General features: G+C 42.6%; 2 protein-coding genes across 2 annotated transcripts in view; one reads left to right on the top strand and one right to left on the bottom strand.

Moving 5' to 3' along the window:
* The first annotated feature begins 2868 nt into the window (after window positions 1–2868).
* LOC106653862 (aprataxin and PNK-like factor) lies at window positions 2869–4709 on the top strand. The gene is made up of 5 exons (XM_014373455.1): window positions 2869–2896; window positions 3235–3303; window positions 3383–3559; window positions 3630–4114; window positions 4183–4709. Exons 2-5 carry the CDS (start codon window positions 3289–3291, stop codon window positions 4472–4474), a joined length of 969 nt encoding a protein of 322 aa, XP_014228941.1. The 5' UTR covers window positions 2869–2896; window positions 3235–3288; the 3' UTR covers window positions 4475–4709.
* Window positions 4710–4834: 125 nt separating this feature from the next.
* Window positions 4835–24935, bottom strand: part of LOC106653854 — a 72970-nt gene continuing 52869 nt past the window's right edge. Inside the window, exons 6-15 of the mRNA XM_014373448.2 lie at window positions 23385–23780; window positions 19815–19966; window positions 19409–19550; window positions 14800–14930; window positions 10746–10905; window positions 9645–10073; window positions 6671–6940; window positions 5944–6252; window positions 5115–5227; window positions 4835–5030 (exon numbers count right to left, since the gene is read on the bottom strand). Of these exons, the coding sequence (XP_014228934.1) occupies window positions 4947–5030; window positions 5115–5227; window positions 5944–6252; window positions 6671–6940; window positions 9645–10073; window positions 10746–10905; window positions 14800–14930; window positions 19409–19550; window positions 19815–19966; window positions 23385–23780 (2186 nt within the window). The 3' untranslated portion in view covers window positions 4835–4946. The remainder of the gene's footprint in view (window positions 5031–5114; window positions 5228–5943; window positions 6253–6670; window positions 6941–9644; window positions 10074–10745; window positions 10906–14799; window positions 14931–19408; window positions 19551–19814; window positions 19967–23384; window positions 23781–24935) is intronic.

The raw sequence follows: 24935 nt of genomic DNA on the forward strand, positions 1-24935 counted from the left end.
CGATAATCATAATGATGACGCGTACGCCCACATACACATCCGCACAAGTTCGCGTTCATAGTCATTACGAGTGTTTAAATATTTGAAAATGGATTATGCAAGTATCACTGGATCGTAGATTATGTATTTAGCTAAAATTGCGGCAGGTGACCGTAAAACGGCGAAACCTCTACGTAGTAATTTAGGCCGATTATCGTCAACAATCACGATGGCCGTCATGCGTACTTACGCGCGCTTCAATTTTACGCAACATACGCGCGCGTCCCGGTAATTGCCGATAATGGCCGATGAGCTTTGGTATTTCATGGCGCGCTGATATATATCGCTCTGCTTTATGTACCCTCAAATTATTTCTGCATGAAAATCAACTGCTTTACGGTAATTTGACACGTTTTCTAAAATAATGGCTTAAACTAATAATTATCCAGGCATTAGCATAAGCAATAATTTTTAATCATAATCGATTTCATCGCTCGGAGATATTGGAATAAAAATTTGGCAAGAAACGAAAATACTCCAACTTATCCACTGGTACTAAAATAGATTGTAGCATTGAACTTGCCGATGAAAATACCGTTCAAAAATATATTCCTTCGTTCATTATATTTACCAAGAAATTTTAAATTGAAAATATTTACCGCCGAAAGCTCACTGATTAACTATTATGATTTAGTCGTGGGCTGCAATTACAAAATTCTGTTTGTTTTGAATGAATGCAGAGGCTAAATATCACTCGCGCTACAACACTCGAGCACGAGGTCGCGCGGAAGCAAATGGTAATTTGTCTCGCCGGAGGAGGTGGGGGGTGGGCTCCTCGATTCAACGTTACCAGCCCGCGTGTACAAAAAAGCTGCTAGAAAATTATTATTCAAATTGCCCTTTGAAAAATTAAATTAAATCCTTGGGATATGAACGGTGGCGCATTTTATTTTCGGTCGGCATCTGATCCGAAAATAAAATTTTACCGCTGCAGTCGTCGTCGTCGAGTCGCGACGAGCGCGCGTTATATACATTTTCAAGCGGAATCGCACGCTCGATTCCATCCACGCGCGCGAGAAACGCGAGCGTATACAATTTTTAAAGCTCACGGCGAAGAGGAAGGATACACGGTATATTCAACGGGCGGCTGATAACGCGCCGCTCGCGGCCCCCGCTTATAGAACTTGCGGTCTTGATCGTGGCTTGGGGCGCGGGCGCGCGAGAAGAGAGTGTAAATATAAAAGAGGCGAGCCTCAAACGGGCCAAGGTTTCTCGACATTTTGTAAACGCTCGCAAGCTCTCTTTCGCCGCGAATTCGCACATCGAAGCGCACGTCGTGTTACCGCTGCCCTACCGAAATTTCGTAATCTGTTAAGATTGAAATATGTAGAGTGGCGGCGTGACTCTCGAACTGTATATATTGTTCTGCTCTGCACTTCGTACGTGTATGTTTACTCGGAAAGATTAATTTTTTGATTTAACGTCGGAGTATATATCAATGTCCAGTCTTTATTCAAGTGTGAAATAGTTATAATTGTGCAAGCCAATTCGCTCGGGTGATTTACGCGGGCGAACGTTTGAACGATTATTTATAATACCGGCCGCTTAGTCAAATTTTATTTGTCATATGGTGCAGACTATTTTTCGACGTTACCGACTTAACTGACTTTACCGAAAAACACTTTTTGAATATTTTACGGTTTTTGGCAAATTTTTGAATGAAAATCTCACTCTTAAATTTAGTTACGAGTTATATTGTTTGTTTACGAGCTAACTAATAATGTACACTTGTCTCGTCTCGAAAAACGTTAAAATTTGGCTTTCCGACAAATTGACATTGTATACGTTTTACTTACTTGATATTTTTTGAAAAGAATGAAAAATATTAAACATTTCGGTTTCGAGCAGTATTCGAATTTGAAAACAAATTCAATATCAATCCTCGCCTTACCGATTATTTCTGTTGGTGCAACACGCGAAACTTTCGTCTAAATTTCCATTTCGGGATTTCCTTTCAAACTGATATTCCGGCTCGGATCGGAAAAAGACTTCTAGAAATCATTTCAAAGTTTTCACGGGGTGAAAGTTGATATTCACGATTATACACTCGAGAGGCGCGCGTGGGGATACCTACATCTATCTATATAATAAAGTTTTACACACATATTGCCGGCCACGCAGTGAAGTGGATTCGTTGATTCGTGCGCAGAAGCTGCTACTACAGCAGTGGACTACTGCGCGTAGCGAATATATGCAGGGCATCGGTCCAAAAATTTTCATAATATTTAACAATCATTGGACGTATACCAGATCGCTCGGATATAATACGGTGTTCCCCCCCGCACCGGCAGCTGATTGCTTAAACATGACATTGTAGCTTCGGGGAAACATTAACCTCTGCATTTTGCGGTGTATGATTCATCGCGCCGCATTCGTGTATTATTATAGTTATATCACGAGCCGCATCCCCCGACGCGCAGAAATCAACGTTTCGAGCTTTTGCGCGCGCTGCAAAACGCGCGATATTTTTAATTGCGATTCGCCGCGAGCTTGCGGTCAAGGTACGCTGCAGATCGAAAAATAAATACGATGGAAAAACAAAATTTCCCCGCCGCGAGCTCGTTTTCAAGGCTGGATAGCGCGTGAGTGCGCGCGATTGTTCCTTTGTTATTTTGCTCCTCAAAATTCAACAGTGCTTAATTACTTATATTTATAACCTTTAAGTTTTTAACGTTATTTTTATCCTCGCATAACACAGACTTCTCAGTTTATTTTTTGGCGCATCATCGGATCATCGTTCGTTGAAACCAGAAAAATGTCAAGCTTATTTCAGATTATTTGCATCGACAATTTGATCGCGCGGAAAATTAGATTACAAGTCGGTGACAATTTAATTGGCAATGACATCATTAAAAACGTAGGTTGAAATTCTTACGCTCACGTTTCCATAGCCTTTGGGTTGTCAGAGAATCAAAAATTGAAATTACATTTAGTTGAATTGATAAAATCAATAATAAGCAAGAATTAAAGTTTTGTGCACCAAAAACGATATTTTCAATTTACCGCGATAAAGGTCGTACGTTGGGCCTTGTGAACGATTCGCGCCATGCTCAAACTTGTGGACAAACCCAAATTTTTGTTTTGGCGCCAATGATGACACATGCGTTAGCGCCGCATTGTTTACGTCAACATTGTACGGGATCGTGCAATGCTTCTCGTTACTATTATAATAAGTACTTTATTGTTATCATCTAGGATGAGCCAACTCTTTCAAAAGCAATCAATATTCAAGTAACTCCTGATGGACAAATGTCGATAACACCAGTGAGACTCTAAAATGCTATCGCAAAATGTTTTAGGTTACGTCGTTTAATTTGTTATTTTTCGTTTTCATTTCGAGCAGTTTAAAGGAGTGCAGTGTTACATTAGAAGTCGGGCAGACTCAAACTGGAGGCAGTTGGGAATTGATACTACTTATCCTTTACATTTGCAAGACACGTGTCTTCTTAATCCAATTAAAATTTGGTTTAGAGTAATATCTGCAATGAGTGAAAATAATAATCTAGTAAACAAGAGGCTGGTAAGATTTTATTTTATACCTAATTTTGTCAGTGATAGGAGTATCTTGCAATGAAAATGTTGTTATGCAGCAGGAAGAATCATCTGGTGATGAGCCACCTTGTAAAAAACCATGTTCAGAAATTGACAATAGCAATGCAGGTACAGGTGATAATTCAGTACAAGATTCAGCAGTTAATAATGAAGCGCACAATAATACACCCTATGAAGCAATTACTTTACAAATTAAAAAAGAAGAAAGTTCAAATTATTCAGCAGAAACTAAAGAGCATGATCAAATTGAAACTAAAATAAACTCAAAGTCAGATGAAAATGAACAATCTGATCCTCTATTTATTCCAAATGTAAATGATGATCATGGAGATGATTTTGAAGCAAGAATTTTAAATGGTCAAGTTGGTGATGGTGATCAAGCATTAGATATAGGTAATGCTACTGGTAGCAGTGATCAAGTTGGTGTCTCTAATGCAACTGGTGATGGAGCTCAACAAACTGGTCAAACAAATAATAAACCAAAGTACAGAGAAAAGTGCAAATATGGAGATACATGTTACAGGTAAATGAAAGCATTTCCATTTGTAGTATCAGTGCTTCAATTTTTTGATGTTCATTTTAACTATTTAGGATAAATTCAGAGCATAGAAGTCAATTTTCTCATCCAGGGGACAGTGATTATAATCTTATTGATCAAAGGCCTGAATGTGAGTATGGAACTGCATGCTATCGCAAAAATCCACAGCACAAACAGGATTATAAACATACAGTTCGCAAACCCAGAAAAGTCAAAACAACAGTAGCTAGGCAACTTACCCCTGAAAGTGATTTCTCTGATGAGGACTCGTTCACTGAATCTATTGATGAATCAGATTATGATCCATCATTCATCGATGACGATGAATATGAAATAGATTATTGACACTTACAAATAAGATATAGCAAAAGCAATCAAATTGTAAATAGGAATATATTATTTAGGATTAAAATGTTTCAATAACAGAGAGCAAATTAATAAAAACAATGAAGAATCATTAAAAATGATAAAATTCAAAAAGTGATAATTCAGTTGTTATTTGAATTCAAATACTTTTGATGAATGAATAAAGTTATCAATTTGTTTTTATTTAATCAAAACAATAAATTTTTAAACAATATACATTTGTAAAAATTTAATTTTATGTACAATATTTACACACACATTATCGTCATTAGTTAAATAGCTATACGCGTATAGGTGTTACGTGTTTTTAAAACAATCTTTCCATGTGGTATTCTTAAAAATTCATAGGTTTCAGTCTCGTCTCGTACTCACGCAATAGCGAGCTCGTCAACGAATTATGTATATGTACAATTTATATACGCAATGCACTCTTCTGCGTCAAATTTTTGTTTTAGATACAACTTTCTTGGACGGTTGCATGTCTGACTATCGTATCGGCAGTGTAACGAGTTGGTCTTTGTAAGCTGTGGTAAGTCTGCAAAAAATATATTTTACGTTGAATTTACAGCTGCGGTTGAGATAAACATTTATTTATTGAAAAAAAAAATGCGATGTTTACATTAGGCGCTGCTCTGGGATAGTCGATATCCTGCAAAACTCTTGGCGGCATGTGGGGATCGTCTCCCCACATCGTCCTTCTCGGCAGCGATCCGTAAACGGAGAGCTTGCGATCTGTAACAATCATCGTGAGAATAATCGGTGCCTTGCCGGTGTATATCCTCTCGTGCTCGCGTGCCGCAGTAAATTATTCATACGCGCAACACGGTGCATATATATAGGAAATGTTGTTTGGCGTTAATTGATGGGCCTGTGTGTATATAACGCGGCGCAATTCGTAGATTTCATCAAAAGGACGAGCGCGATGTATTATTAAAGTCGAGTCCCGACGCTCGAGGAAACGTTATATAAAGGTAAGAGCGAAGTTTCCGGTTTCAGCCTCGCTGTGCTGTATATGTGTATGCGTGTGTGAAAGTCTGGCTGCTGCTGATGGGCGCCGTGCAAACAAAATCAACGTTCCATGGCCATAGCTGCGCACACACATATCCAGGCGAGTTTCGACTCGAAGCTTGAATTTAACGCTCGCGCGCTCGTCGTCATAGGCTTGCGTTTAATTTATCATCGCGCAGCGAGTATGTGTACACATTTACGCTACGCGTCTGTGTGTGTGTGTGTGCAGTGCCGTGCAGTGCAACTACACTCGACAACGAGAGCTTGCAAGGCGAGACTTATGCTTATCGCTGATTTATACTCGTGTGCGAGCTCGCATGCGGCAGAGAGCCGGCGAGAGAGAGACGCGTCGTAGTCGTGTTTGGTGTCGCGGCGGTAAGTGAGCTCTGACGCGGTGGCTGGCTGGCTTCGTATAGCCATCAGCGAGTACTACTACGTACCTGCATAATTATTGGTTAGCGCCGTAGTCGGTATGAGATCGGGATTTCCATCCTCCTCCTCGACGCCTTTGACCGCAAACGTGGCAATGCTCGGTGGCTGATGCAGATGCTGCTGTTGGTGCTGATGCTGCTGAAGAGCTTTTGGTTTGCTCGGCGAGGAGCCCGAGCCACCGGTACCGCTGCCGCCCATGGCCGCGTGTTTTCTCCAAAGCGCCATTAATACACCCGTCACGATAAGACCTAATCCCGTGGCGGTGCCACCCAGGCCGATCAGAATGGGCGATATGTCGAGAGGAAGGCCCGTTTCACCTGTTGGCAACACACGCGTATGATACGTCATTTGCAACGTCATTTTTCACCTCAGCTTTCCCTTTTTCTTTTCAATTTTTTTTCTTTTTTGCTGCCTTCGCTCGGAGGCAATTATTTCTCAGCGACTGGTAGTTCGTCGCCGAGCTAATGAAAGTAATCTTTGCAACTTCTTGGTGCAGGCCTCGACAAAAGTGAAAGAGAGCAAATTACGAGCTGCGGCGAGAGAGAGAGATACCTGCGCCTCGACGTCAATAAGGAAGCCGCGCTGCTTTGTAGTACTCCGCTTCATAAGAAATTATGAATTTTTTCGTGGAAGCTCGCGACGCTGCAGCTATACAGCTAGGCAGCAATGTCAAAGAGTTGCTCGTCGTCGTAGCTAATAAAAAAAGTTGTGCCGCGGCTCGCGCGCCTTACTTACCCGTAAACTTGGCGACGTCCCTGTAGACAATGCCCTCGAGCACGACGGGCTCGCTGGTGCCCCGAGCATTGACGGCGAACAGCACGACGCGGCTGCTCGGCTTGCGCAGCTCCAGCCGCCACTCGGGCGTGTCCGACTCCCAGCTGAGCTCGTCGACGCTCGCCACGAAGCGCTGGGGCAGTCCGCCGTCCGCGCCCTCGTAGCACGAGATCCTGATCCAGGCGCCGCTCTGATTGCGCGCCGTGCAGTTCTGCAGGGCCTCGGGCTTCACTGCGAATTTTGCAGGGAAGAATGAAATTCATTATCATCACCTCGATCCCTTTTCAAACAATAAGAATATCTCTTCTCCGTTTGTATAGCTACTGGTGCATTAGCCGGCTTTTACATGGGTACACGTATAGAGAATACTATGGTGTAGTCCGTGTGACACATAGCGCGCGAATTACATTAAAAATAATCAAAGTGAAAATCGAAGCGTACAGCTAGCAGCTTTGTGCGCAGTAGCAGCTAAAGTGTAATGCAAACGCGCGAACGTCGCAATTCCACCCAACCTACATGTAGTCTTACACACCTATAGGCACGCAAGCTCGGCGTGAGAATGAATATTCAATGGAAATTTCGCTTAATTTACAGATATAAAAAATTTACGGCGATAGAGTGCGACAATCGCAGCGCCGCAGCAGCAGCAGCAGCAGCAGCTCTCGAATACGGCGCGCGCTGCGCTTTTATACCGCACACACCTACGCGCATATATAATATAAAATACGCAGTGTATCCGTGCGCAGCGATTCGCTGCGTATTATATATGTATATCCCGAGCGGAAAAGCGGCAAGATTCATACTTCCAATATATGAACGCGCAGCAGCGGCGGCAGAGGAGGCAAAAGTGCAAAGTGAACGTCATGGTTTTAATTAACCATTTAATTATCCACAGCTGTTAAGATACATTCGCGCTAAAGCAGGTACGTATCCTTGTATATATCCGCGTGTTCAAACGCGCTGCTTGCCTATATATGTAGCTATATATAGGTAGGCAAAGCGGGGGGTGGGGCTCGGCTGAAAGAGAGAAAAGTGTGCGCGTGCAAATTTTCATAAAAGTTATATCAAGAGCCGCTGTGTGTGTATGTTACAAAACAAGCAGCTCGCGTCGAGATTAGAAAATCCTTGTTAGTTTCGGCTGGAGATATTGAGAGAGAGAACTGCTTTCAAGCGCGAGGAGCGACATGTAAAATTTATCATGCATTTCGTGCAATATGTACATACAAGCGCTCTCGCATCGCTCGCGGTTTTATGCAATTTCCTTCATTCACAAGCAGCAGCTTTTCGAGTGCGGATGTATTCATCAAATTATAAATGTCCTGGGGTTAATTTGCAACTGACACCGCGCGACCTTTCATCGTTTGTCAATTGAGACAAAAGGGATGCCGCTAGACGTCCTCTGCACGTAAAGCGAGTACACGATTAAAACGAATTCGGTACGTTTTATCATTTTCCTTTGAAAATCGCGCGGCAGCGCGCGAAATTAAATAAGGGGCGCTTGGGCTTCCCGGCGCGTATCGATGTTACATAGTGCACCTGATAGTACTTGTGTGTCCGCGTGTATTGGTATCAAATAACCGGAACGACGACCGATCGTACCCCATGTATAATAAAGCATCGAGCGCTGGGGCCATCGTTCATTCGATGATTTCTAATCGAAGCCGACGAAAATTATGCATCGCCAACCATTGTCGTGTCCACCTGCGGTATACGCGCGCGCGCAACAAAGTTATTAGTATTTATAATCGTCTGGCTGAGCAATACAATAATTCAAGCGGGTGCCGTGCGCGATGCCTTCGTGCCCGTCGATTTAAATTATATCTTCGAGTACGCCCCCGCCTCCACCTCCATCCACCTGTGTGTGGGTGCGTGTTGTGTTGCGCTACGTGCTGGCGCAACGGCGTGTAGTATAGTAGTGGTGGTAATAGTAGCTCCTATACCCGACAACAATGGCATTATATTATTATACACAGCCAGTCAAACGAAGCGATTGTTTCGATTTCGCATGAACAAATTTCAATTAAGTTCGAGGCCGCGCGTACACCTGCCCAAATCCGGCGTCGTTCGAGCCCGGGGAGTTTGATCCCCCCGCGAAGCCGCTACGTTACTTGGGTTTTTCAGCAAAAATATATTCGTAAATTCCCTCGCTAGAAATTGGAGCTGCAGGTATAGTGCAAAAAGTTGGTATTATTTCTCATGAAAATCTGGCGGATAGCTGCTACTGTCGTTACTACTGCTGCTGCTGCTGCTGCTCTGCTTTGGTTAAGTTAGAACTTATCTCTACGACCCATACATTATAATAATCTCTTCAGCCATATTTGAATAGAGAATCCTCTGTTAGTATAAATCTCGAAATTTACATTCGCTCCAAAGTCTGATCTTACATCAGACAAGTTGCCGAGTTATATATTCTCCGATGTGCAGATTTAAGTGTTATTTCAATGGCAAACACGGACCGGTAAAATGAGTATACGTGTGCAGCTTGCAGTATACGTATCGCACTGTATTACATAAACGCGTGTACACGCGCGCTTCGCTAAATTCCAAGTCCATAACGTCGAAGTACATTACTATGAAATATACGTACGCGCGCCCCCGAAAAAAAGGCCAAGCTCGAGGAAAATTATAAAATTAAATATTTGCCGCTGATGGAGTTCGCTGCGCCCAGCCAGCTGTAAATTATTTTAAATTTCGCAGGTATAACGCGCGGGGTATGCGGGTATATATATGCGCGCAATCTCAGCTCCGTAAATAAGCCAATTAATATCCTGCGCGCTTTAACGTAGCGTATATACGTAAGGCAAAATAACACGTGCGGATACGCATCTCGTGTGCAGGCGGCTACGAGAGACGAATTTACACGGAAAATAATAAAATATACGCGCCTTTATTAGATTCGCGCGCGCCACTCGAGGCGCCGTGAGGCGCTACTCACTCGGTTCCGGCACGTGGTAAACGCAGGCTTGCTTGGACTGGCCGATCTCGTTGCTGGCCCAGCAGCTGAAGGTCCCGTAGTCCTGCTCGGTGTCGAGCGAGTGGCTCAGTCGGCTGACCAGACCCTCGCTGCGGAAACGCTTGTCGGGCAGATTCTGGGCCGGCTCCAGGATCGTGTTGTTGAAGCTCCAGTAGAACTGGACGCTCCGCGGATTGGCCTCGATGGCGCAGAGCAGCTTGAGCAGCCGTTTCCGCCGCGAGCGCCTCCTCGACCTCCTCTCCTGCTCTTCCTCGTTCTCAAAGTCCACGAGGGCGTTCATATTTTCTTCGGCATCCTCCTCCTCGTCCCTCTCTTCCTCTTCGTCGTCGTCGTTGTCGTCGTCGATCTCGTGAGGCTCCAAAGGTCTCAGCTGCTTGCACGTCGGCGCATCTGTACAACGCACGAAACATAACGTTATATCGTGTAGTCGACGAGTGTATACGTCTCGGAATCGCACGCGCGAGTCGTGGACGAAAAGTACTACGCGAAGCTACGTGGCGATGCATTGCCTCGGGGGCGCATAATTCCATATGCCTCGAGCGTATTATAAGCTAGGCGAGCTGCGGTGCGAGCTGCACAAAGGAAAACACGCGCGCGCTAGCGTACTCGAAATTGCTAGAATATAAAGCCATCAGCTGCGCGTGAGTCTATTATACCAAACCGAGAATACGTTGAGAATTTATATATGCCAAATGAGATGCACACAGCGATACGTGCTATAGTAGTTGTACAACTTCGATACTATACCTCCCGCTTGCACGTATAGACAAACCATCCCGGCTGAAATGTGACACGTATATTGTACATCATCACTATACTTGCCAGGTGCTTGGGAGCTTTGTATTCGTACGAGGCAAAGAGCTCGACCGGCTCGCTCGGTGGTATATTTTATTAATTTCCAGATTACTTTGATTCGATTACTTTATTTGAAACGGACTATGGAGTAGAACTCCGTTTGGCCATAAACGCGCCCAGACGCGTCCAGACGCGTCCAACGAGAGACGCAGTGATCGTAGACATTTTTTTTCTTGTAAAATACATGATTATTATGGATATACTCACACATGACGCGCAAAGGAACTAGGTTGGATCTGTTGCGTCCCTCGGAGTTGGTTGCCACGCAGCTGTAGTTACCCGCTGCCTCTCGGCTTATTCCCTGGAGCACGAGAGATTGATCGGATAGTACCACCCCGGCGCTGGCATTGTGGCGCAGTTCTTTATTCTGCAGGCAGGCAACAAAAAAATCACTGCTGCACTCTCGAGTCTTACACGGATATATAGTTAGTCGAACAAGCTCGAGCTATTAGATGATTAATTTTTTTTTGTATCTCGTCTGAGCTGTGCACTGCCAGTACAACGCATGAATACGACGAAGCGTCGCACGATTAAATTACGAGAAAAATCATGCGACGTAATTTCTGATATTTAATTTCAGTGCGATATCCGTAGCGAGGCACAACATTGGGTTGGTAAACAGTTGAAAAAATGTATGGGTGTAAGGGAAATTTTTTTCTCGTCCATAAGCTCGCGGGCGCGAGAGAAATCGGCATTCGCGAACGATTGACTTTATGTGCCATTAATCTGCATCGATTCCCATGTATAACCCGCGGATATACAGAGTTCGGCTGCTATGTATATATGAATGCCGAGTGTGCGCAAATGCAAAATTTTGAATAAAACGGAAACGACTCGAAGGGGTCGCTCGCGCGGTGGGTGGGGTGGTGTAAAGTCGTGAATTCACAATAATTCCAAGAGAATACACTTCTCTCTTTTCCTCTCGCTCCCTCCCTCTTTCTCTCTCTCTATCTCTCTCTCTCTCGCTCTCGTTCACTCGCGCTATCGTTTCACAAGCAGAGTACTATATGTAACACTCCAAGAGCTCACGTATGAATGAGCGGCCCCTGTATCAACGACTCGTAATGTACACACAATCGTAGTAACTTCGAACAATTGACTTTTATATGCTTTTCACATTTCAGCCTCTTTGTTCGCAATTATTATTTTTTTTTTCCATCTCTCATTCTCTCTCCTGGCCTGCTTTTTCGAACTTACATCGCGCGCATAATGTCCCGAAGCCCGAAGGCTGGCTTTCATTTGATAATTTGATTTCGAAATGTCCACTTTTATACGGGTAAACACGAGCTCGCACAGCGGCCTCGGAAAAATGCATTTTATAAAATTATCGACTGTATAACTGCCGCGGAGCGTTGGGGGAAAAGAAAGGAGAGCGTTGAGCAAACATCATCGGCGAAACTACTTCGATATTATAGCTGCACCGAGCGCTCCTGTTGAATATTTGCACGCGCAGTCCAACGCATTGCGTAATGACAACAGCAGCAGCAGCAGCAGTAGCCGTAACAACAATAGCTGATAGCAAATGAAAAACGCGTACTTTATGAATAATAAAAATATATACTGCTCGAGCTGCTTGCGTAACGAGCTCGCGCAGCGCTGCAAAAAAAAAACACAGAAAGAAAAAAACAACCAACAAACGAGCTGGGCTGGTCTGTTGGCTGCCTGGTTTATTGATATACATAAATATAGCACATTTTTACCCCGGCGCACGACAAAATGCGATTGAAACGATGGACACGTTCTCTACAAACGTGATTATTAATGAATTTATCGCTGCTCTACAGTCTGATGAAATTTTGCGTGGACTGATCAAATGAAAAAGTCATTTACCGAATTTTGACATTTTAATTTGAGCATTATTGAAGAAATAATTTTACAAAACTTTTAATAATGCCCGAAGAAAATTACGAGTGCTTTTTTCAGCTGAGAGCTTGACTTTAGTCGAATTTCGTTGATGTATTCCATTTAAAGTATCTAGGTTTGTTGCGCAGTTAAGCATAGTAAGTATATATCGTGTACAAGCGAGTAATGCAAAGGTGCACTGGGGGGCTTCTAGCATGAATTGCACCTGTGCCACCGAGTAATAAAGCTCGTAAACATTTAGGCTAAAAAGTATCCGCGTGCGTACGTTGCACTCCTCCTCCTCCACCTCGGCGTTGTTTAAATTTACATGGATGTTATTTCAGTGACGTGAGTAACGACAGCTAGAGAGAGAGTGAGAGAAGAAAAAAGTGCATAGCCATTAGGTACAAGTAGCAGGCCCCCTCCCACCTGCGGTGCACGCGCGTTACATATTACTCGAGGCGAGCTTTTAAAATCTCGAGCTGCTCCTGCGTTCAGAAGCGCAATTTTACGACGCTGCTCCCGCTGCCACTGCTGCTGCTCCTCGTTAAAAGTATACATATACGCATGCGAGCCGTCGTGCGCGCGCGTACATATACACGCCTGCGGGTGCGTGTACTTTTACTGGCAGCTTAACGTCTTAATGACACCCCATCCACGACTCGCCAAGGGGCGAATAATTAACCCCCCACTGAAAAGCGACAAATCTTCCTCATTTTCTGTAAACTTTCATCACGTGTATTCGCACGAAAATCACCTAGTTTGCTCGCTACTGCTACATACCGCTGCTTTCTCAGGTCTCGAGTTCTACACGAGCGAGCGACGAATCGTCGGAAAAGAAAGTTGGAGCCTGAGCTTCGTATACGCGTACGTGTGAATGCGTTCGTCCGTGTATGTGTGTGGGTGTGTCTGTGCGTGTGTGCGCGCGCGCAAAAGCGAACGAGAGAAAGAACGAGGACATAAACAAGCGTCGTGATCCTGCTCGAGCAGCTTAACTGCCGAACTCCATTCCCCGACTTACGCTCGCGCGAGGCGCGACTACGACGACGACGACGACGACGACGACCAAAAAGCTTTTCGCTTTCTCTCTTTCTCGTACTAACGCGCGTTTCACTGCCAGTAAAGCAGCAGCTATTTTTCGCTCTCGGTAAAAAAGAGAAGGGAAGGGAATTATTTGCTCAAATGTACATTAGACGTGTGTGTGTGTGTGCGTGTGTGCGAGTGTCTACATGTGTGCTGTACGATGCTGCTGTATGGTGCTATTACATCCCTTTCTCGCTTTGAAATCGGTTTGAAAAAAAAGACATTAGCGTGAGAGAGAAAGAAAGAGTAAAAGAGAGAGAGAAAGAGAAACGGAGAAAGTGAGGCAGATAGAGATAGATAAAGAGTTGGAATAAGTTTATGCAAAGTAAAGACATAGCAGCTCGACGAACGGAGGAACAAAGGATCCTCTTTCTTTTTGCACTGTGTGCAGGTGTGGGGCCATGGGAGCGTAATTAAATGGGATAATTGTGCGCGCGCGACTGCTGCTGCATCTTTCGTGCGGCGCGCCCGCGCACTGCTTGCGCCGACGCCGACTCTCTGCGGTTGAAAGGAAATGAATTTTGATTTATCTCGCAAATCCGCGCGCGCGCCGACAAATTATGTTTTTAAAATTAATAAACTTTGACGGTTCATCCTTCCTCCTTTTGGAGTCTTTGATGCTCGCGCGCGCGCGCGAGCAAGAGCGTCTCATTTTTCTTTCATTCCGCAAAATGTTTTCATCGCAAAACAAGTTTTAATACGGGCGCACTTTTGCCGCATTAATGAAAAAAACGTTATATAATGTAAAAAAAAAACGTAAAATTAAAATTAAAATTGATGCACCTGCTTCAATGTAACGACACAGTCGAAACGAGAAATTGGTAATATTCGAGCAACGTTTGATAATAATTTCCCTCTTATGAGCGAATATGTGACAAGTAATATCAATGCGTATGTGTACGCCCCTTATATTACATACCATGTAAATATATTCTGTTGATGGTAGACTACCGCTATTATTTCGCAAGGGCATATAGAGTGTATATACGCGTATATATTATGCATCTCTATATAGTCAAAGCGAAAATCGCGATCTGCCTCGAGGTCTTTTAATTTAGCGTATTCTTCCCTGCTAAGACAGTTCTCTCTATTTACACACAAGTATATAGGTACACACAGGTACCAAACTATCTTCTCTTTATGAAGCTCGTCCCAATATTTACCATCGTCTATGTCTCTGCTTATCTATACTAACGTATAACAAGCACATACGAAAATTAATGATTTTTCTCTCCGTAAGTTCGAAAATTTACATTCATTTTTGGATGCGTTAAAAAATGACTATATTCAATTGTATTGATTTTTTTTTATTGATAAAATAAAAATGTATATTTACTCCGTGAAACCATGATAACTTGAAGTTCCTAGGCACCGATCTGACGTTGCACTCGAAAGTAACATCGTCGCCTTCTTTGATGCCTTTCAGATCGAGAGAAGAGCCCACTCTCAGCTGTACGATGGGTGCAACTGAAAAAAAGCCATTATTAATTCATGCATAAGTAATGTTGAAAAATGCATAAAAGCTTTTTTTGAAGCCGACTAACTTATTAGTAAATTTTGAATAGTATTTAAATTAATGAAAAATGAAGAATAGGGTTTCTTATATTTTTTGCGCGTCATTTCAAACGAATTTTTTTACTGTTTCAGCATAGAATGGAAGTCGATATGGCAGACAATACCGGAGGAATTGTCGACGTATCCTCAACTTCGATTGCGCTCACGTTTTCTCGAAAGACTTTTTCGGTTTAGGTATTGTAAGAATATATAGCAAAACCATATAAATGTGAGTATACGTTAGAACAGAGGTGTATATATATATATGTGTGTGTGTGTTTGCAAAAAATTTGACAGAGAAAATGTTAAAATATTGGATACGTTGCGTATCGAATTCTACGTTTCGCTTGAGCGTCAATTTCTTTTCAACTTTACACGTTTGTTTTTTTTCCGTCTTCACGCAACTGCTGTCTGGAAAATGGCATATTTCACGAGACTTTGTTGCGCAAGCCCGTGTGTTCGTGTAAATATAGTATATTTCTCAACGGGTGCACATATGGTTTTTTAGCAAAACGAGGGATTATAGCACGAGCCGAAGGCGAGTGCTGTAACGAGTTTTGTTAAAAAACCATATCTGCACCAGTTTGACATACTATTTTTTCCTACGAGAGCCTAAAATTAGCGGCAAAGTTGCGTATTTTAGGTTAGAGTGGGAAAAAAAGTTTTGGTTATTCGATAGTACCTTTACTCGAACAAATACATGATGTAAATTACACGTATCTGAGTCTCTCGTCGACTAATTAGTTTCCAATTTACTTTATAATAAGCACACAAATAATAGAATTGAATAGATAATATATCATAGAATAATCCTAATAAAAATTGTCAACATTAATAATAGCCCAATAACGATAAAATGACCATTCAAAATTATATTTTAAATTACAGTACCATTAATTAGTTTGTTATTAATTTTTCTATTAAAAGTATTAAGCGTATTTTAAATTACATAAAAGTGATAATTTAATTTTTTCCAAAAAATTAGACTAGTTTTCAACCAATTGGAATACGGTACTATCACTTTGAGCTTATACCACCTGAATCTCTACACTTTTAAGTGGTGAAGTAAAAATAATTAGATAACTCGACCGGTTGTGAAACCGTTCCATTGAATTTCACATTTTGAATTTAGAAAATAAAAAATAATCAGTTCAAGTAAAATAATACCAATTTCATCCTTCCCCACTAAATGGCGAGTACCTTTGCGTATGAATCTGCAAGTGGCAAACTAAATATAATTGTATATATAAGTCAAAGCACGTTATACCGTAGTTTTGTAATGTTTTTTATTTCTTCACTTATTTAATTCTTAAGTGAAGCATTTTTATTTCTGCTAACATGACGTTCTTTGGTTCTGGGTCGTACCATAACAATTATAAAATATTTGGCATTTATTTGCATGGAATTTATTCGTCGTATTTCCATGTAAAATTCAATACTGAACACGAATGAGCATGGTGTTGGACATTAAAGTGATTGGAAAAATTTTTAATCAATTTTTTTACAATTAAATTGTCAAAACTCGCATCAAATGATAATTTTCGTAAATTTTATTTAGTAAAAATGTTTATTAAAAAATAGTGGAGTATTATGGTAGCATTATATGGAGCTATTGGTTAGTATATTCTCGGTGTCAACAGCCCTTCTATATCCAAGAAAATTTTTTTGTTTGCTAAAAGCAGTTGTAAAATGTTGAGTATTGTTACCAGCGCTATAGAAAAAGAGAAAGTGTACTCAAAATAAAAACGTAGATTGATTAAATTAACAATAAGAGTGAGAACAATAGTGACAAGTGGAGATCGCAATATTGCAGAGACTTAATCTTGTAGAGGATGATCAAGAATGTGCCTCCTGCGGGTAAATGTGAAAGTTAGAGTACGCCACACCCTGGTCCGGTCACCCGCGGCAGGCTGTTTTAGAAGCGCGAGCTCCCCATTGCAAAGCCACGCGCATAAATTGCGGTTTTCGCGGTCAGTACCTTCAGAATGTTGCTTGAACTGCTGCTGAGAACGCGTTCTTACAGGGTGTTGTTTTTTCAGGTGGTGGCACAGGTAGCAGTGTCTTTCCTCGAGCAGTACTCGACGCTGCACCTGCGTCGCGAGAAAGTCACGAAAGCCTCGACAATGGGGTGAGCCAGCCAAGCGATGAGCAGAGGGAAGATGACGATTTTGAGCCGACATTATTGCTTGCACAGCCACGCGTTGACGTTCATTAAAATGTTACATCCAAAGCGAGTTTCAGCCAGGCGCAGCGATCCACTAATAGTTTCTTTTTTACTTATTTTCGCTTTACTTCTCTCTTATACGTTGCCTAGCGCGCGCGCGCGCCCCGTCTGAAATTCGATACTCGAAATCCGCTGGTTGACTTACCGATCACGTTCGACGGTTTATCTTTCTCATAGGACTCCGGCTATGCATATGCCTGGCTGGCTGCGCACAAGGCCGGGGTTTATATGCAGAATTCATGGTTGCACACGTGAAAAAGCCTCGGCGCGTCGAAAACATATTGCCGTAGATTTTTCTCCTTTTCTTGTCCTGTACTTGCACCACTGGGTCACCTGTCCGTGGCTTTTGTTTATCGTCGAGGTAATGTATACTTGATTTTGATTACGCAAGCCTTGGAATACACGTATACATAAAGGATACGGAGCTCGCACGCTTGTACGGTTTGTTCGCGGCGAAGCGCGATAGACCGTAATCTATACGTTGCATTAAACATACAGGTGTATGATAGTACCTTCGAGATAAATGTCTGGCAGAGTATATACGCCGAGCGCCGCTGGGAAAGAGAGAACGTTTACTTTTGCCCGACTCTTATTTATGTAGGGGAAAGGGAAGGGAGGGAGGGAGAGACAGAGAGAGAGAGAGAGAGAGAGAGAGAGAGAACGTAAGAAACGCGTTATGTACTGCTTCAAAGTCTACGTGGCTTTTCTAGCTGATTGAGCTTAATTTTATCGTGGATCCAGGAAGCTCTATGTGTACACTAGCAACTCGTTGCCGCTACTGCTGCTGCTTCTCTTCTCTCCTACTCTCTGTGCGGCTCTATGTACAAATGCAGAAGAGAAGTTGTCGTGTGCGAAAGAGAGAGAGAAAGAGGGAGAGAGAGACAGCACTGCTGCTACATATATTCATGCGGTGTACAAACCATACCAATAGATATATATTTAAGTACGAGCTCGAGCTATGAAGTAAAAAAAAGTGCGGAGGGTTGCATTGATCAGGCGCCCCCGAGAGTAGAGCTGTGGACGTGCCACACTGCAGCAGTAGTAAATGCCGGGGTTGGGTCAGACGACGACGACGACGACGACGACGACGACTACGACTACGACGACGGCGGTGGTTTGTCTACGCGCTCTGTAGTGGTCACTCGTGCTTGTTTACGTCGTTTTGAGTAGCCCGAGCTTCCGAATCGCAGCCGCATGTATATGCAACACGTATATAGTAGTAAGTATATAAGTACAGTACAGCAGTGGTAGATATCCGACAGACAGGCCGACCCGAGCCGGCTATGGAGAATGCGCACGAGAGAGAGAGAGAGAGAGAGAGAGAGGCAAGGCAGGGAGGCGAGAGAACCTTGTGTAACGCTGATTGCGTTGCTTGGCTATATTCCGCCGCCGCTGCTGTTATACCTCGATGGCGTTTATATACACGTGGGCACTGGGGTTTGCGTTTTAAGGAGCTTGTTCTCTAAGCGATTTAGTGTGCGGGCGTGCGCCATGTCCGTTGTAAGACGAAAATTGTCTTTGTCGCTGCAGCCTTGTTCGCTCGAGAACTCGGATTAGTATTGTCTCATTGTAGTGTCATGACAACATCCTCTCCTCCTACTCGCTTTTTTCCAGCTGTAACACCGAATCTTTTTGCTCCATTTCTTTTTTAACCGTGCATTTGATTTCGAATTTGATAAATCGCAGTTTAATCGATCGGTTTTTCTTTTTTGGTTATATCAAAAAGGCGAAAGAGAGCCTCAGATATTAATTGCCAGATCTTCCGCGTGTAAAGTAAAGTGAGCTATGTATTGACTTTGCAGTCAATCCAAACTTTGCTCCATAATTAACTTGTGTACTCAAGCATGTGCTGCAGCCACGTTGAATTTTCACCTTTAAATTTTAACCCCGCGCGCGCGGAGTGTACTTTGCGTTTGCAGAATATAAAAAAAAGAAAGAATCCGGTTAAGCTATATAAAGTATCCAGAACCGTTCCACGGCTTAAAGAAGTTCAATCAAAGCGGATATTTCCTCTTTGATTAGTCCGGGCTTATAAGCATCGATCGTAAAGGTGGTAAACGTATTGGTATACGTCGTTCGCCTTAGCTCAACGGGAGTCGATGGAGAAAATACACTATTATATATACAGGTATATATAGCAGAGCAAGAGAGTGTGGTATATACTCACAATGAACTTTGAGCTTCCATTTATCCTCAATAACGGCATCCGGCAGATGTCGGTTCTCCGCACGACAGGTAAGATATTTGCCTTCGTCCTCGGCGTCTGGCTGCCATTCGAGTATGCTCACGCTCATGCCGTCTTTGTGAAACTAATGGTAACGATTTGTCAATGCTCTTATTGCTATACCCCGGCGCTGGAGCCTCGGCGTTGAGTTAAATCAACGCTTCACGGCGTGCAGCGCGTGGATCCCGCGCGCTCGCGAATTTGTATATCGTTATACGAATTATAAAGATAGTCGAGCCGAGGCTTATTCGAGGTCAATATTTCAGTCATCGTATCTCTCGGCTCGACTAATTTTATTCGATCGAATGAATCCGATTTTGCGCGGAAAAAAGTATGTATAGTCACTTACGTCTTTGGATAAATTTTTCAACGTTTTCGAGCCTTTGTACCAAGTTAGAGTGGCTTCCGGCCTCGAGCCGCTACTTTTGCACTCGGTCTGGTACCTCCTGCTCGACGAAACGAACTGCGTCTTATTGATTATTTTAACTTCCAAGGGTTTCACTGCAACAAATAAGGTGATATTTTAATTTTTCGCTGCTTTCATATTACATGAAAAATTGTCTGAGATAAAAGTCAAACAATAGGCGCGCGTTCGTGAGTACTGAATAAAGAGTTTACATAAAATTAAAGGCATTTAACGAGATCGTCAAATGGTCGTAGAGGGAGAAGGAAACGTTTTTAGCTATAGCAGATCGTTTCATCTAGAAACTTTCTTCCTAATCCACTCAAAAGAGTAGAGAGAGAGAGAGAGAGAACTCGTCGTTGTCCTCGTCCTCGTGGCGGCCGAGAGGAGCAGAAGTAATCGGTACGTCCTCAACACATATAGCGAGAGCTAGCAAAGCGTTAGCTCTCAATTCTCGGCACTTAACTCGAATCGATGTAAATGCTTCATTCGTTTATCCTTTTTCAACATCCAGAGATAAGTCCCGACAGCCCGCCTGGCTCTCCTTCGCTATTTTCACGAACTTTTTATCTTGATTAAAAATTACCAGAAGTCGCGAGTCGTCTCGGCTACTTCCTTTCTCTCTCTCTCCCTCTTTCTCTGTGCGTATAAGTAGATATATAGCGCGCCGAGCCACCAAGGAAGGAGGAAAGCGTTTCAGCTCGAGCCCGGCCGCTGTCTTCTTACACGGCCTGGCGTGACATGATTTGATTTAAACTTGCCCATGGCCGCTCTCTTTTTCTCGCTCTATCTCTCTTTTGCACTCTCTCTCTCTCTCTCTCTCTCTCTCCCATCCTTCTCTTTAGCTTGACTAAGCTCCTTGTGCTCGCGAATGCTCGAAGATGCGAGAATCGTAAAGTTCCGCGCGCGGTGACGAGCAACCGTTAAACTATAAATGCTAATGCTTGCCTTGAGAGAATTCTTTACGTGCGTATATGATATGGAAAAAAGCTAAGCTCCTGACTCGATCAAAGAGACTTGACTCGCGCACGTTGCTCGGGCGCCAGGAAAATGCAAAAAAGCTGCTGTTTCCCGAGTTTTGGCTTTTATACATAAAGTCAAGGAGCACAAGAAGAGAGAGAGAGAGAGAGAGAATGTGCCTCTGCTGAGCTGTACAATTCTAGTTTCGTATAATGTAAAAGTGTTTGCGTGCGCGATGTTGATTTTCGCTTGTTCCAACTTTATACATATACACGTGCACTCACACGCTATAACGTGTGGCACATACATGCACTCGAGTATATATGCGTACGAAAGTTTTGCATTTTATTGAATAATAAAGTTTCGTGCGCGTGGTTGGTGCGATGGGCATGACTAGAAAATGTACTGCTTTTCTTGCACGCATCCATCTATCTGTTTGTAACATATAAGCAAGACATGTTTTCTTGAGTAACTCGTTCGAAAAATTGTTTCTTCGTTTGCGTATATATATTTTCTATAAGAAACGCTCGTGCGCGGACACGCACGGGCGCGTGATTCATTCGGTGCGTTGAAAAAGTAAAAAAAAAAATTGCGATTATTCGCAATCGGTTAAAAATTGTAATCGAAAGAGACTCTGTAAAGCTGCAGTTTGTAACATAATTGCATTCGCGGAACAAAACAATTCGATGCTCGCAGCCAATTACGGTTTTTTGTTTGTATTTCGTTATTTTTTTAATCCAGTTGTGTACTATTACAATCAAGAGCTTCGTCGAACCTTTACGGGAATTAGTATTATTAACAAAATTGAGTTACATCACGGATTGCGTATCGTGGCATTTTTACATAACTGACGACGGAGTAATTATTTTACAGCGAGTATGTGAAAAAAAAAAAAAAAAAAAAAAAANTCAAAAAAAAAAAAAAAAAAAAAACATCGATGCTACATTACACACATGTGAATATGAGAATGCATACAAGCTTGCTCTCAAAAGCATTTAAAATTGCAAATTTTTCCGTTGAAAACGAAAGGTAATATCGTACTTAAACTTTTTTCATAAGCAAGTCATTTCAGTGAATCGAATTCGAAATTTTTTCCGGTAATAAATGCAATTAGCCGAAATACTTTAGTCATTCTCGTATAAGAGGATAAGACGTAAGAAAGGACTAATAACAAGAAGAATCTCGAGGTAATAGCTACGCATGAATGTTTATTGTACTTGTTCGATCTCTCCATTACAAATCAGGGCGCAATAAATGTCGCTACTTATTGGACGCAAACGACGCGAGGGCAGCGATCCCTGGTCCAGTATACTGCGTACTACATGCACCCGCACATTTACACTCGCACACGCGCACTCCACGTTCCCGTGAGTGAAAGAGAGAGAGAGAGAGAGAGAGAGAGAGAGAGAGAGAGAGAGAGAGAGAGAGAGAGAGAAGGAAGAAAGCCAGACAGGCAGGGGGATTATTGCAGTATCATAAAATTTAATTTAATATTATTGCAGTTGGGAAATCTCTCTCCGAATGTACATGTGTGTATACGTGTATGTACATGAGAGAGAATGAATCGATATTGAAGCCTGCGGCCAGACTCTGCCTCTCTCTCTCTCTCTCTTTCTATCCTTCTCACTCATCCTCTCTCGTTTGCTATCGGCTGCAGCAGAGCTATCTCTGCGAAATCTCGGGCAATTCTGCCATACATGATTCTCTCTCGCTCTGTCCCATTATAAACGATGTCCAGCTGATTGGCTTTCGACGCGTGCACTTCTCCTTTCTCCTATCATATATCGGGCGGGATGCCTCGACTGTATATCGGCCGCGCGCCAACTATCGCGGCGCGCGCGCGTATCGTTAACGGCATACAGATGTTCAATTTGACGCGCAGTTGTATAACTACCGTCGCTTCGGCTCTCCCGCCTGTAATCGTTGAAAAATGTTTCAATCGCACGCGTACTTGGGAATTAAAATATTGCCTACTCCAGCGCGGACCCTCAGCGCTGCTGCTGCTTTTTTTTCATTCTTTTCCCATTACCTTTGGATTTCGCGCCACTAAACTTGACACTGCGCTGCATATATACCCCGTGTATATGAATTTACACTGTGTGCTATTGTGACGTTGACCGTACCTACAGCTTATACCCTCGACAATTTTTTTTCTTTTTAATCCACAGTTTTTAATTTGACTAGCTGTACCGGTAACAACGTACAATTGACGAATATGCAAGTCCGAAACTTTTGAAAAATAGACAAGCAATATATATCCCAACGTCAAAATATATTTATTTTTGAGATTTTTTAGCGACACAAATGTTCAAACAATGAACATATAATTTTAGTGAATATTAACAGAGCACTAACTCAGTTTTCAATCTTTTTGGCGCTTAAAAAAAAAAGTTTTGGCCTCCCACCGTTGACATTTTTTGCTGGGAATTTTTTATTTACACGAAAAGAAAAATTAAAAAGCGCTTAAAATCTTCAAGCATCGTTATAAGTTATCGTATAAGCTCGCGCGCGAGCCTCTCACGGACGTATTAAAATGAATAATGTTGAAAAACTTACTGTACAAGGATATCGTGATTGTGGTCGTTTGAGGTGCTGCCAAGGGTGTATTACTCGCCCTGCAAGATACTTTGGCGTGATGATGGCTACGTTTCAAATTTTTAATGGTCACCCTGCTGATAATCAACGTCGTGGATAATTTGAATTTGGTCGAGTCCCTTGTTGACGATGACAATGTGGAAGGCTGCGATGACGCCGACGACGACGACGACGATGACGACGACGATGACGACGAGGACAATGACGACGATGATGACGATGACGACGAGGATAACGACGAAGTTGACATCGATGAATGATAAGGTACGGAATTTTGGCTCTGCACCTGACGTATTTCCGAAGTTGAGTTGATTAATTGCGACTCGAGGAACCAAGAGACTTTTGGTATCGGTTTACCTGCAAAAAATATCAAAAATAATCTTCTTATATGTAGCTACAGACAAACTTACGACTTTTCTTTTACTACTTTGGAAAAAACAATAGACACAATCAAGTTCGATAATGCTCATTTTTAATGTACAAACGTACATCAATTTCTCCGACTATAGTTTTCTCGCTAGAAACGTAGAAAAAAAGGGAGAAAAATCTCGATTAGACGAGCAAACACAGCAGTTGCTGCTCCAGTCATCAATCTTTATACTCAGAACAATGCCGCGTGTAAGCGAGAGAGAGAGAGAGAGAGAGAACGAAGGAAAGCAAAAAAAGTATCCTTAAAACACAGTTTATTCTTTCTCTATCTCTACAGGGTAAAATTCATTTCTAAAGAGCTGCTCTGCAATGTAACATTTTTCTCTCTCTCTCTCTCTCTCTCTCTGCGCTTTTCAATTATACGAACCGAAGAAATGCTGCGAGCGTGCACGAGTCGGTTTAAAAGTATATATACGCAGACCTGCATTCTTCTTCTTATAAAGTAAAACGTGCGCAACGCGTGCAGGTATGTCCGATTTAAAAGTATAATTTTCAGAGCAAATGAGCGATTCAAATGTATCGGCTTGAATGGGAACGCACTTTTCATTCTGCAGCTGATCAGAGTATAATGAAATTGTCTGAGTTAATACCCGTCGGCTGTACTTGTCTGATGAAAGTAGAAAAAATTATTTTATAAAAATTAACGAGCCAAGGTTGTTCTTTCAATGCTTTAAACCAGTTGGATAGTGCGGTTTAATCGAGGGAAAATTTTTCTCTTCAAAACTAAAACTTGAAACAATAATTGAAAAACATACTTTTCTCGTACACGCAACGATCGAGATGCCAAACTTGATTTCGTCTCTAAAAGTAGGTAAGGAAATGCGAATCGAGCGCGAAGTAATCGTTCTTAGAGGAGGGAAAGACGCAGCGACAGTTTGACGAGCATTTACCCACTGCTTCAACGCGTCATATCCTACTGTCTCTCGTGCCTATGCCTTCCTTCGTCCCTGCTGCGCTGTGTGGAGCTCAAAGGCAACTGCGCAATAGAGAGAGCGAGAGAGAGAGAGAGATGGGATACGATATCGCTGTTACTGATTGCGCTCGCGAGCCCTCTTGGCTTTCTCCACATAGCAATCTACAAAT

The sequence above is a fragment of the Trichogramma pretiosum genome, unplaced genomic scaffold (genome assembly GCF_000599845.2).
Source record: "Trichogramma pretiosum strain Unisexual culture from Peru unplaced genomic scaffold, Tpre_2.0 scaffold11, whole genome shotgun sequence".
In the NCBI taxonomy this organism is placed as follows: domain Eukaryota; kingdom Metazoa; phylum Arthropoda; class Insecta; order Hymenoptera; family Trichogrammatidae; genus Trichogramma; species Trichogramma pretiosum.

Excerpts from the sequence above, each read along its gene's own strand:
- LOC106653862 (XM_014373455.1), top strand. Across the intron at positions 3,560-3,629 it reads ATCTAGTAAACAAGAGGCTG|CAGGAAGAATCATCTGGTGA; the intron begins GTAAGATTTTAT and ends GTTGTTATGCAG. Across the intron at positions 4,115-4,182 it reads TATGGAGATACATGTTACAG|GATAAATTCAGAGCATAGAA; the intron begins GTAAATGAAAGC and ends TTAACTATTTAG.